This window comes from Lytechinus variegatus, chromosome 13, assembly GCF_018143015.1.
Source record: "Lytechinus variegatus isolate NC3 chromosome 13, Lvar_3.0, whole genome shotgun sequence".
Lineage (NCBI taxonomy): Eukaryota > Metazoa > Echinodermata > Echinoidea > Temnopleuroida > Toxopneustidae > Lytechinus > Lytechinus variegatus.
Window position 1 is genome coordinate 5,014,799 of NC_054752.1, and position 14,197 is coordinate 5,028,995.

Genomic DNA, 14,197 nt, shown 5'->3' on the forward strand with positions numbered 1-14,197 from the left:
CAAGTATTATTGGGGTGACTTTGTAACAGTACAACCATGTGAATATGTAACTCATGTTGTATCTTTCTTCACAATGTGCAAAAATGTAGACATTTCAGAATAATGTTGATTATGAAAAATCAACCACAAGTGGTTGTTTTTTACCAGCTGATTGAGGAAACTTTGAGCTTCAAAACTTGCTCCTGAGGAAGAAAAAATAATTTGACGCCCTGCGTACTATCATGACTATTTTTGCGTTTAAACGCAAGTCAAAAATCAGTTGCAGGTCCAAAATGCGTGCTTTTGATTGGTTGAAAAACAAGTTGCGCATGATTTTTAGAGTTGCGATTGATTGCAACTCTTTCTGCAACGGACCCATGTACGCGTTAGTCTGTTGCAGCGACACCAACAACAAGGGCCCCAATAAGAGCCGCCGGGTGTTTAGGGGTGCATTCGGTAGGTCTCTCTCCCCTTGTACGCGCTCTTCTTTCTTCCCTTCACTCTCCTCTTTTACATTTATTCCCGACCATTGACACAGACTGCCTATGAATGTATGCAGATATCCGAAATCAAATGTACTTCAAAATAACATCACACTTGATCGAATGCAATAAATCGAGCTTGCAAAGTTTACCTTATTACGTTTGACAAAGTTCATCGCCGGCTTTTTGTTCAAATAATATTTAAAGATCACATTAGTCATGGGTGTCAATGCACTTTTACCGGTGAGGGTGCATGTGTGTGCGGGGGTGGGGTGGGGGTGCTGTTAATCAATGCTATATTTTGTTAAGCTCTTGAGAATGCGAAACGACCTACCCGGAAAATACAATAGCGTCTTGAAGTAAAACCAGACAGATTACTTTCGTAATTTGTTAAATTTCAAATAAAGGATTACCGATATGGGCTTCGCCAATACACATCAAGACTTTACAATTTCAAAAATAAACCGATGGCCTCAAATTACGCCATTAAACCGCATAGAATGTGAAAGTGTATGGAGGAATGATATATAATAGGGTCGAATTAAAAGTAAAATAAAAGTATTTTTTTAAATGAAATATCCAGTGCAAAATTAAATTTCATTTTATTCTATTCATTTTGTTTTCGACTCATTTGTCTTGGTTGAACTTGATCTTGAATGTCTGCCCTATAACCGCTCTGATATTTACGATAATACGTGCCAGAAGAAATAAGAGGTCATGCAAACAGAAAATAGCAGGTCAGGAAAATAAGAAGATAGACAGCAGAAACTGCCCTCTATTGTTTTTCTTTCACGCACACAACATACACACCCGCATGCGCCACCCACATCCACACACCCTCGCACAAACACATGGACTGTGTATTTTTGTCACTCGTCATCTTACTATAATGCAACGATTTATAATATCAGAAAATAGGTCTGCCATTATATTCATTAAAGGACAAGTCCACCCCAACAAAAAGTTGATTTGAATAAAAGGAGGAAAATGCAACAAGCATATCACTGAAAATTTCATCGAAATCGGATTCAAACTAAGAATGTTATAATATTTTGAAGTTTTGCTTAATTTCTCAAAACAGTTATGTGCACATCCTGGACGGTATGCAAATGACGGAACTGATGACATCACTCATTCACTATTTCTATTGTATTTTATTATATTAAATATGACATATTCTCATTTTCTCCTCATTGCCCTGTGAAACAAAGTTGTATTTCTCCATGAACATGTGGAATTACTATTGATTAAAATTTTATGGTTCAGTCAAGTTGGTCCTTTTGTCAAATCGGTAAAAATGTAAATATTGTATAGTTCAAACAATAAAAAAAGAAATAGAGAGTGAGGGACACTATAGATTCTCTACTAGGCATGTTACTAAATTGTGCAAATAACCATTTTTTGAAAAATTAGCAAAAATTTAAAATGTCGTAACTTTCTTATTTTACATCGATTTTGATAAAATTTTCTGCATTATGCTTGTCTGATTTTCTGTATTTATTAAATATTTTCTGAGATGGACTTGACCTCTGATTTTTAAAATCTACATAATAATCTCAATCCCGACAGATCCATTTCCTATTAAGTTTCATTCATACAAATAATTATTTCCATGCCTAGGCCTATATGTTTCCTTCTTTAAAAAATAACTTCCGAAGCTTGTCAAATAACAATTCCTCACTGATTTTATTGTTTAAGAACACAACAACAAAGTGTCTCCCGTTCAAATTGTTGAAAATTGATATTGTTTAAATATAGAATTAACAATTAAAAGTAATTGTGTTCATTCTTAACGAAGGTCAAGTCATCTGTAATGATGAAGATGCATTCTGACCAGTGAACTGAGATGAAAATAGGGCAATTCGTGATCTACGCTTCGTATAATATATTTGATAATAACTTTTCGCGTTCTCAATGTCTTAGTTTTAAAGGGAGCAACCAATACCAATCCCGAATGAAAGACTACACTCAAAGACATGCGCAGAGGAATGCTCTACCGGCATGACCGGAGGTGAAGGCCGCACGCACGCCACTAGGTTCCGGTCATACAGGGGAGCTTAATCCCTCACCCGCTTCCGTATATGACGTCATTCATATAAATAAATTCATGTAAAATCCATGATACATTTCTGAGAAATTTTTATCACATTAAGATGAATTATGATTATTACTGCTTCAGATAAGTAAGGTAATATTGCTTGATCATTTCAGTATTTGATAGGGACGTTGTTATTTCCCCGAACTGAAAAACATACCATCATATTATTAGAAAATGAAGGATATTTTATTATTTCTAAGTGACAAAGGTATGAATCGTGTCCGTATAAACACTTATTTTTGTGGTTTTATCAGTTCTCATGTTTAGCACATGAGCCTATGGATAGTTAGTGGTGTGTTGCCTGAACTAAAACGCTGAAACTAAAGATGTCTGTTTGGGGCGATATCGTCAAGTATCGTCTACGACCACTTGGTCTCATTCATTGTATTATTATTTGATATTTAAAGAGTTTAGTTGCAAAAGGGGTTAGGTCCACTTTGGACCATTCCGAGAAAAACATGTTTTTATTCTCACTTATTGCAATATCCTTGTGAGAAACTAAATTGTCATGATGTACTACCCTATCATGTGACCATAAGATTGGGTATAAAAAGCAAATCTACCTGTCTTCGATTTTTTTATACATATTTTTTAAACAACATTGTGGACCTAACCCCCTTGGCAAGTAAACTGAAATGAATCCAATCTCTTTTGATTAAAGAAGTTATTTTTTCTTTGCCACTTTCATGTACGATTTCATTTGAATTTCAAATTTTCTTTGGTATCATCAGAGTGACTAAAAATGTAGAGGTTTAGTGACAGAAAACCATAAAATTTACGAAAAATGGACCTAACCACTTTTCACAAATGAGTTCTTCAGAAGAGTTTGGATGCTAAAGGGGTTAGGTCCACTCCAAGAAAATCAATTTGTTTTCATTCCCCATATTGCAATATTTTTATGCGAAACTGAGTTTCCATGATACCCCACCATGAGAACATAAAATTGGGTATAAAAGAAATGTACCTGTCTTCATGTTTTCTAAGATATTCTTTTCCAAGAAAAATATATATGTGTCGACCTAACCCATTTTGCAACTAAGCTGAAATGGACCTAACCCCTTTTGAAAAAAAAGAAGTTATTTTTCTTTGCCATTTTAGTTCACTTTTTACTAGGAATTTAAACTTTTCTTTGGTATCGTCTTATAGAGCTACTAACCATCTATACATTGAGATATAAAAATCAAATGTGATGAACAATTGACCTAACCCCTTTTACAAGTGAGCTCTTCATATGCAGACTTTTAATCCCTCTCAATCGCCATCTTGCAATAAGCAATGTCTTTCATACTTTAAAGATTATCATCATGGAAATTGTAATGAATATGCACCATCTCTCTTCTGACATCATTCTTTCCCGCGCTCTCTCCCCCTCTCTCTCTCTCTCTCTCTCTCAATTATCCTCTTTCAAACATTATATTATCCATGACTTATAATTCAATCAATGTATTTCTCGCTTTCTAGTTCCCTCCTCTCTTCTCTCTTACTCAGTCACATTGACCTCCGACCTCTCTCAACCTTTCTTTCTTTCTTCCTTTCTTCATTCTCAGAATTCATTCATTCACTGTGTTTTTACTCTTAAAATCATGAGATTGTGCGGCTTCTATTGTGAGAGATGAATGCTTTTATTGAAACATGAAAATCATCTAGCATGAAGAGAATAAATACCCTGGAATATCTGATCTATTTTTTCTTATACAAACATTACTCACGTCACAGACTATCCTATTCAGGTTAGACTTTGTCACAATACAGTATGAAGTATCATGGGGTTTTACCTTGCTTTCCCAAAATATATTCTTGTTTGGGGTTTCCGCTACTGTTTACGAAATTCGTGAAAGAAAAAAAAAGCAATTGGTTTCGCTATCATTTTAGCACATAATCAAGTTGCAAGGCGTTTCATACTTCAATGTTTTATCACTAGTCCGTATAAATAACCATTCTGGGCTGAGTTATTATTCAGCCTATTGCGCACTTTGTGTAATGTCGAGTTTGGCCATTCCCATATCGTCTTATATATCCACTAGATCTAACAGAATTTATGGTATATCATTCTATGAATTAATTATAGATCACATTTCCATTATGTAAGTACAAAAGATAATGAGACTTAATGAAAGCGATACCCAATTTGGGCATTATACTAGATGATATTTAAGACCAAGGGATGCTTGTAACAAACTAATACTAGACCACATTGATGGTAGACCAAGTGGATTTGATGATGACCGGAGAATAAGATACGTCAACTTTACTACAACCCCCTCTACTGTCTCTCTCACATTATCTCACTATCCGTCCCCTCTCTCTCTCTATCTATCTCTCTGGTGTTCCTTCTCTGTCTTTGAATGTTCATTTGCTATCTCCCCCGTCTCTCTCCCCTTTCTGCTTGTCACATCTCTCACTATCCCCCCCCCCCTCTCTATCTATCTCCCTGGTGTTCCTTCTCTGTCTCTGAATGTTCATTTGCCATCTCCCCCGTCTCTCTCCCCTTTCTGCTTGTCACATTCTCTCACTACCCCCCTCTCTCTATCTATCTCTCTGGTGTTCCTTTTCTGTCTCTGAGTGTTCATTTGCCATCTCCCCTGTCTCTCTCCCCTTTCTGCTTGTCACATCTCTCACTATCCCCCTCTCTCTCTATCTATCTCTCTGGTGTTCCTTCTCTGTCTCTGAATGTTCATTTGCCATCTCCCCTCTCCTATATTACTTTCTTTCTGTCTCATTCCTTGAATAAATTCGTCCGATTCTTCATCTCTCCCTCTCTTCCCCTTTCCCCTGTTTCCCTTCCTTTTCTGTCTTTTCAATGCTTGTGTCTTTGTTTCCCTGTCTGTCTCCCCCTCTCTTTACCTCTCTCTGCACGTCTCTCTTCTTGCTGATTCTTATTGGTCTATTAACTTCTGAAATAATTATTCTTACAGGATTCCTTGAGGAGCGATGACATTTATTAAAGCGGAAACCCAACCATGGCAATGATAGACACCCATTTTCTCTTTTTTAAGGTCAAGCCCACCCAAAAATGATGATTTGAATCAATATAGAAAAGTCAAGCAAGCACAACCCTTACAAATTTTTATCAAATTCGGATTGAAAATAAAAACTGTTATGACATGTTACAGTTTTGCTCAGTAATCCCCAAACAGTCATATGCTTAACTCGGTGATATGCAAATGAGAGAGTCAATGATATCCCTCACTAACTTTTTTTCTTTATTGTTTGAACTTTTACAATGTTCAATGTTTACAGATTTGACAACAATAACAAGCTTGAACGAAATTGACTTTTTTCTCATTTTACCTAAATTTACTTTTTTTTTGTTGAGGTTGAATTTTCCTTATAGATATTCAAATTATCTAGTATAAAGTAGATGGAAAAGATACATGTACATTTAAAACAGCAAAAAAAAGAAGATGATCGGATAAAACGTTCGAAAAAGAAATATTTTCCAACCTTCACGGATATTATAACTTTATTTAGAAACTCATTGAAATCAGATTGAATAGAGATTAAAATGATTTAGTGTGAGGAATATGTTAATGATCGGTAACCACTCACCTCCCGGTTAGTGGTAAAGATAATGTATGAAAATAGTAATAAAAAAGGTGTTTGTATTGTTTATATATATTCTAATTATAGTTAACATCCCAAATTTACTTTTAAAATCTCCTTTGGTAATACCAATATACAGGTTTGTATTGAAATGATTTAGTGTAACGTAGTATGCAAATATTTTGCTAACTCATGGTTAATAGAAAAATATAATTCATAAAAACAACGCGATCTCAGAAAGCGTTTACAACCCCTTTTGCAGACTATAGCGCTAACATCCTATTTTCATTTTATACTCCTAAGTATTAATACAAAATCATTACAGGGGGCCGTTTCATAAAGCTGTTCGTATGTATGGTAAGTTAAGAGTGACTTACGCGCTAAACCATCGCCAATGGTGTATAACATTTACCAAAAGAAAGGATCACTAGTCGTTCTCACAGTCGCTCTTAATTTACGAACAGCTTTATGAAACACCCACCTGTTAGTACGAAACATGAAACGAATTAAATCGATTACAAACCAAACTTTTCAGGACCTCTATGTGATTACATGTATGTTCATCATAATCACAGTATAAAAATACTACAGCATTTTCTTAGTGGTTTATACATATTTGAAAATTCAAATTTCATACATAATGTTTCATACTGACATGTTTTAGCGATAAGTTTTTTCATAACCTCATGGAAAGCCACGGAATAGATTTTGTATCTACTCACAATTGATGTCTCTTTGTATTTTTATATCAGTTGCGATACAAAGATTGATTTGAATTGGATGTATTATAAAACAAAATATTCTTGTCAAATGAATGAAATTTATAAATTTAAATTATATATTCAGTTAGACAAGATAAAGAGTCTGAGGCGGTATTTAGAAAAAAAAACCCATATTTACAGCAGTTTATCCACCATTTGAGGCAGAATAATCTCCTTCAATCAAATGCATCTAAAATATAGGCCCTGTGTTTCAACAAATTATACCAGCAATCAATAAATTCTTTGAGACTATAGCAGAATCACCTTTTAAATGCACTAAGTGAGAGGAAATAGAAGTATAAGTAAAGCATTATCCTTGTAAATAAACAAATAATACAAAGCTCTAAAAATGTTTCCATGGTGTTTTTTTTTAAAGTTGATTCAGATATTCAAATGATTTAGTTGTAGTATGTACAAATGATCTTCTATAATTTTTTTATTAAAATATGATACATGAAATCATCAAAGAATGATTTGATTAACCGTTTAAAAAAGAACATGTCGCATACATCCCACATTCCCAATTAAGTTTTGATCATCGTTCCCAATCAAGTTCATTTACGTTATTCAGATGAAAAGATGTCGTCAAGCAATTTTTGAATGAACAAAGAATTGATAAAAAAAACATTTCTATAAGCGTGGAAAACGATACAAATCTAACAGATTTCAGTTCTTTAGGTAATCATAATAATGCGCCTGCCAGTATATAATTTCCTTCATCTTTCATAATTGAACATAAATTTCCAGCAACACAGCCACTGCACGATATAGTATTAAAATAAACGTATTTACATCAGCCTACCACAAACATCTAACTGATCTTATCTATTAAAGCGAATGAATCAATCTTTATGTATCTGGATGTTTTGATATAAAAACCGACCAGCAATCAGCGACAAATTTTCTGTTAAGCTCTTGCAGATTATCATTTATATTCTCAAGAAGAAGAGATGAAGTCAAAACACTCTCGATTACACAAAGCATTATCAAAACCATTTCCGTTTGGATGAAAAAAAAATCCAACAAATTGCAGTTATCGTTTTATTGCACCTGCAACTAAATCGTAATTGAACAAAACTTTTATAAACATTCCAGCAAATCATTAATGCAGGCCTACTTGAAAGGAACACGTCAAACAAATATTATAAATATGCAGCTGTTCATTAAAAGCAATTTAATCTTTTTACACATTGACATTCAAAATAAAATTTAAAAATCCTGTTTGACTCTTGCAGAAGCACATATTCATATAGTAATTAGATCAAAAAGCAATAAGCAAAGCATTTCCCGTTCATGAACTCGAAAAACAAAAACAAACATAGCTATACATGACCAAAATGGAATAAATCACTTTCAAATGTGCATAACAACAGATCCCGTTTAGTAAATAAACACTGTACTGGTACATTTTGGTTACCAACTCCCAATGGTGAAGTTATACACTACTGCTTATATATAAAGTGGTATGTTTTTTGGCCAAGAGTACAAAATGCAATTTACCAGGTCTCACAGGCCTAATTCATTCCCCATAGACTCATGTGTTAAATTGGCACTTTAAAAAATTCATAAAAAATAAGGATGAAATTCGGGGGTCGAATGTTTACTACCAGTGGACAGGATTTATATCTGGCAATCCATATCTGACCAGAAAAGGGTCCCTCGACAGGCTCATTTAAAAATAAATTGGCGTGTTTGAAGACATCGTCGGGGGGAGCAGATTCATCACCTCAAACAGCAAAATGGCCCTAATCCTTCCGCCAGTCAAAATATAGTCCAAAATTGGTGATATTTCTTCCCAATTTGGGAAAAGGAAGTTCAGTAATTACCAAAAATAGAATCAGTGTTAGATGGACAATCATATGCATACACTTTGTCAATCAGCCATATCAAAATAAAAAAAAAATAGCAATGGGTTGGCTCGAATGAATATCTATGGCCTGCCACTAGTGATTAGGCCCGTGTAACCAAGATTTATTGTAATCATTGTAACAGCCCCCTCTCTCGGTAAATCCAGGTGATTATATCATGTCATGCTCGAGATCATTGCAGGGGCTGTTTCGTATGTAGCCACATAAAAATACTTCGTTGGTTTATATTGATCTGATGATGGAAGTGAAAATATACAACCAAGCAAACAATGTTTAGATGTAATTCGCATCGAGGTATAGCGAACGTGACCACGCAATCCTCTCTAAAATCGCAACATTATTATGAGAACAATTATAATTTAATATAACGCGTTGAAAGGAGTCAAAGGGGTGATTCCATACGTGTCGTACGGGACATTTAGAGAACATTTGACAGTTTTTCACAAGAAAAAACAAAAAATATTCCAGTAACTATAGGTGGTCATCAACTACTACCAGAGTGTAAGAAAAACCAAGACTTAACATGACTTGAATTCACATCCTGTATAATACAGATCAAAAATAGTAATGTGTCGTACGGACGCAGAAAAAGTGGCTTTTTAGAAACCTCAAGTTTGTACTCAAAAGTCTGTGAGTTGGGCAGATAAATTTCATAGAAACTGAACTCAAATTGACACTCAATTACCCAAGAACAAACACATTTATAAAAGAAAGCAAAATAAACATTCATGAATAAATAAAGCAAATTATAATTTTCGAGAACATTGTGGCGTACGGGACATTCAAAATGTGTCGTACGGGACATCTCTAAATTAAAGCCAAACTTTCTTACTTTATGTCACTTTGACTTCTTCAATCACATTATTTGGCTGATGATAATGATAATCCCATCAAACTAAGACATTCATTAGGTTAGAAACCGCTATTAGGTGAATATTTCTGTCAATATATCATAAACAAAATAATGTGTCGTACGGGACAATTGTGTGTCGTACAGGACACTTGTGTGTCGTACGGGACACTTGTGTGTTGTACAGGCACTTGCGTGTTGTACTGGGCAGCCTGAATAAATAAACATGAACTTTTTATCAATCAGAAGGAGCATTACCCCTAAATTCTTGCTTATTTATGAATAATCTTTTAATAAGCAGTCATTCAGGACAATACAAAATAATAAGTAACCTCAATATATAAAATTGGGAGCAATATGTTATAATTTTTTTCATGATGGGAAATGTACAAGTGTTCACAGCATTTTTACGAGCTGAAAAACTTCAGGTTTTGTGTGAAGTTATATTTTAGGGAACTAATTGATGATTTCCAAACACTATTTAAACAATAAATGAATGAAACTTTGTATAAATTATGGGGCTAAAATGATGATGTTATGATTTTTTTTATATAAAATGTATATCTACATGATATATGTCACAACTGTCACTTTTTTTTGCTTTTTTTGGTCACAATTTTTTTTTCTAAAGAAATGCGGTTCTACTTTTTCAAACCCATCTGCATTTCATGAAACCATATGGTTTGTCTTATTTTCCAGATTTTTTTACAACTTGAAAAAAGTAAGGAGTTTCAATACTGTATATAAAAAATAGTGATCATCAAGGGAAGTCCAAATAGATGATCATGATGATTGATATGTATTTTTTTTTACATCTTATAATAATTCCACATTAGCATGCAAGAGGGAGTCATCTTCCAGGCTAGGTTGAAATAATTGTAAGTTTTCTTTTCATGCTCAATGAAAAGAAATTAACCTGCTCTGATCAGTGAAAATCACCAGTTTAGCTGAAGGGATTCACAAAAGAATAAGCCTACATGAAATCAATTAAAATGTTTAGAATCACCTATTTCATATTCTGTGGAGATAAACAAAGTACTTTTTCAGTTCACTTTATGTTAAATCAATTAAATGAATTTAAATATGCCTACTATTTATGGTTTCTGAATCCAAATCCTGCAATTAAATGCATTATTATAATGTGTGTCGTACGGGACATGTCCCGTACGACACAGCGTGTGTCGTACGGGACATTTTTTAATAGGACAATAATTGAAAAATGAAGGGCAGTAATTAGATCCTTATGGGATAAATCGATCACCCATGGGTCAAACAAAGAGAAACTCATTTTATGAAATTGCATCATCAAAAATAAAATTGTAGGAAAAACTTTTGCATTGTCATGTGTCGTACGGGACATTGCCAAAAATAGGTTCGGAAAAATCAGGGCTGCCCCTATTATGGATCATGAAAATGTTGTAGATATTATTTGGAACCATCAATGATATATTATTCTATTGACCTGCAATATTTTCAATCTTCTCTTGCTTTGCAAATAATTGTTTCAGGTGGAATTTGTACTTGACTATTCAATGAGCAAAATTATTGAAAATTTAAAATTCCATTGTTCTCCCCAAAAAAAACTATATCTGTCTTCACTTTTGGTTAAAACTCATAATTTTCATAAAATTTAGGTATCATAGTAAAATATTACACTACTTATGACTTATTGAAAGCATGTTGAAATTTATGATATTTTTCAAGTTCTAGTGTGGAATCGCCCAAAGGTACAATTTCAATCTATAAAGGGGTATAGAGTTTCATTACTGAATCAAGATACCACTGAACAATTATTTAGAGTAACAACTACATGTACTGTTTCATTAGCAGGATAAGACCGTGGTAGCTATAAAACACGTGATGGACTATTAAAAGGATGATTTTTTTTAACCAGCATGATTACATAAATGAGGAACATTTTAACTGTTCAGTTTTACATATGGAACTGAGCTAAAATGAAATATACCCGGGTATAGTAATAAAAAGCTTCTATGCAGACACACTTAATATTAATGAGGGGTCCACATTATACAAGCTGTGCTTTTCAGTGGACCCCTCCATTCTTCTTATGATATAAAATTGCATTGATTTAATTATATTTAATGATATATTGATTGTATTGATTTGACTTGACATGTATGTTAATTTATATTTAAATTAATTTCAAATATGTATTTTTTTCCAATATTGAATTTTGTTCATGCTATTGTTTATTCAGATTGAATCAATCTATCTTGTACTTATTTGTATCATTTTGAAGAATGAAAGTAAATTTGAATTTGAATTTAATGTTTACTCACGCCAACAAAGCGACGGCGTAGTCTGGTATAAGATATTCTGACACAACGTGTACAATAAAAGAGTATTAACCCTGATAGATTTTCAATATGACTATGAAGCTTACTCACAAAGAAACCATGAATTAAAATGAATCTTGCGTTTTCATTGTGTTTTTTTTCTTTTCAATTTGAAAGCATATAATGGTAAGATGTAGCAACATTCCCCATATTTTTTGTCTGTTCAGTAATATCACGTCATGAATCTAGAGGATGAATCGCTTTTTGAATATGAGAATATTGTCTCTATCACATGCAATTATATTCCCTGATGACGTCATAATCACTCGAGATGCGACAAGATGATTGAATCTATTCCCCAGTCTAGTTGATAAAGGAAATGATGCTACTCTTCTCTTCTTCATATAACCCTCACTCATCACCTGATCAATCACACACGTCTTGTACTCATCATCTGATGTCACGACGTAGAGGTCGTCTGTCATACGATCAACACACACATTCAAGATGACATCACTGTGGGGGATTTCCCTATGATCACCCTCTCTGTCAATGATGAGCATTCTGCGATCTCTTGTAAAGGGTAGAGCGATGATGTGACCTGATGACAGCACATCATACATTAATAACTTCTCTTTACACGTGATGGTATTGATAATCTCATAATTAGCTGGGTTGATGACGTATATCGTAGACTGACCATTTTCAGCAGCGATGATCATCCCATCCTGATCGATTGCAACGTGCACCCATGCATCAGTACGCGTCGTGTTTCTTGGTATTGTGACGTCATTGATGTGATTCCACTGTCTGTCGTATACACTGATGCACCCAGGTAGACTGTCTCCTGTACAACCTTTGATGCATCTACCACATACTACCTTGTCATCATTCAGTGCTGCACATGAGATTATACATGATGTATCACTACCGTTGATCACTCTCTGTGTGGTTTTACTGTTCAAATCTAACATGTAGGTATGTGTTCCACCAATCCCCCAATCTGTGATCATCACCTTATCTTCATCTATACATCCAACAATACGCGGGTATGTGATTTTATCTCTGACATTGATTGTATCAATGAGCTTCCACTCTCCATCATACCCATCAATTCTTCCATCATACTTCTCTCTCCCAACACCCTTCACAAACCTCACACCTGATACAACACGATTTATTTCTTTCACCTCACCCTCATTCAGTTGCTTCTTTAGTTCCTCACTCACTGATGCATGCACACGATGTCCATCTATGACAATATTTTTATCGTCTTCAAGAATTCTGTCCAGTGTCTCTTTTGCTTTCTCTGTTGATTTGGTGTCGTCTTGCCATGATTTTTCAAGCTCTCCAATCTTTCTCTCGATCATTTGAGCGATGTTGCGAATGTCTCCATGAAGAATGCGTTGTTTATCAATTATCGGTTTTCGTCTTTTCTCTGCAATCGAACGATTTTCTTCATGCCGCTTCTCCCTCTTCTCATTGTTCTTTTCAATTTTATCCTCGAGCTTTCGAATCTCCTCCTGGAGCTTTCGAATCTCATCCTGGATATCTTCATTTTCCCCATCAATATCGCTATTGATTTTATCAGCATCTTCCTTTTCCCTCGCTCTGTCTCTTTCGATCGCGTTTTCGATTTCGGAATCAACATCATTCTGAATAGTTTGTAGATGTTCGTCTTTGGCGTGTCTGGTCTTATGAATCTCATTTCCATAGACGCGACATAACTCTGATTTATCAATCGCCCTATTCTTTAGGATGCTGAGATCTTCTCTATTTTTCTTCAGTGCGATCATGATATCCTCTTGAACGCACTGTTCTCGGCGATGATCTGTCAATGCACATGAATAACATAATGGTACGTTATGTGTTCTGCAGTACAAGTCCATGATTTTCTCGTGTTTTTCACAGAAGAGATTAGGTGCACCTCTTCGTACAATTCCGATGCATTCTTTTTTCAAGGCGCAGTCATGACAGAGCTTCTTCTTTTCCTTCACGTAGAACGTGACGTCAGTAATCGATTCACAGTCGGCTTCTTCACAAACAGCGCCCTTTTCTACTGAGCTGAACTTAGACGCCATAGTGATCAATGTTTTACCTACAGAAGGGATAAGGAGAAGGATAAGGGTAAGCTAAACTGGAGAACAAAAACTGTGTTTCATGAAAAAAATATAAAGAGCGTAGCAAAAACGGTAAAAGAGAAGAAAATGAATTAAGAAGGGAAGGATAACGTGTCTTATTTCCTCGTTATTGATTACTCTCCGCCCCTCTCTATTTTACATTCTGCAGATAAAACTGTATATTCATATTTGATTAGAT

General features: G+C 34.6%; 1 protein-coding gene across 1 annotated transcript; it reads right to left on the bottom strand.

Annotated features, from left to right (window-relative positions):
* Positions 1 to 12,123: 12,123 nt before the first annotated feature.
* Positions 12,124 to 13,972, bottom strand: LOC121426668. Its single transcript, XM_041623039.1, has one exon. It carries the CDS (start codon positions 13,957 to 13,959, stop codon positions 12,124 to 12,126), a length of 1,836 nt encoding a protein of 611 aa, XP_041478973.1. The 5' UTR covers positions 13,960 to 13,972.
* Positions 13,973 to 14,197: the final 225 nt, after the last annotated feature.

Bases quoted from the DNA above. Each gene is read 5' to 3' on its own strand.
- LOC121426668 (XM_041623039.1), bottom strand. From the start codon at position 13,959: ATGGCGTCTAAGTTCAGCTCAGTAGAAAAGGGCGCTGTTTGTGAAGAA.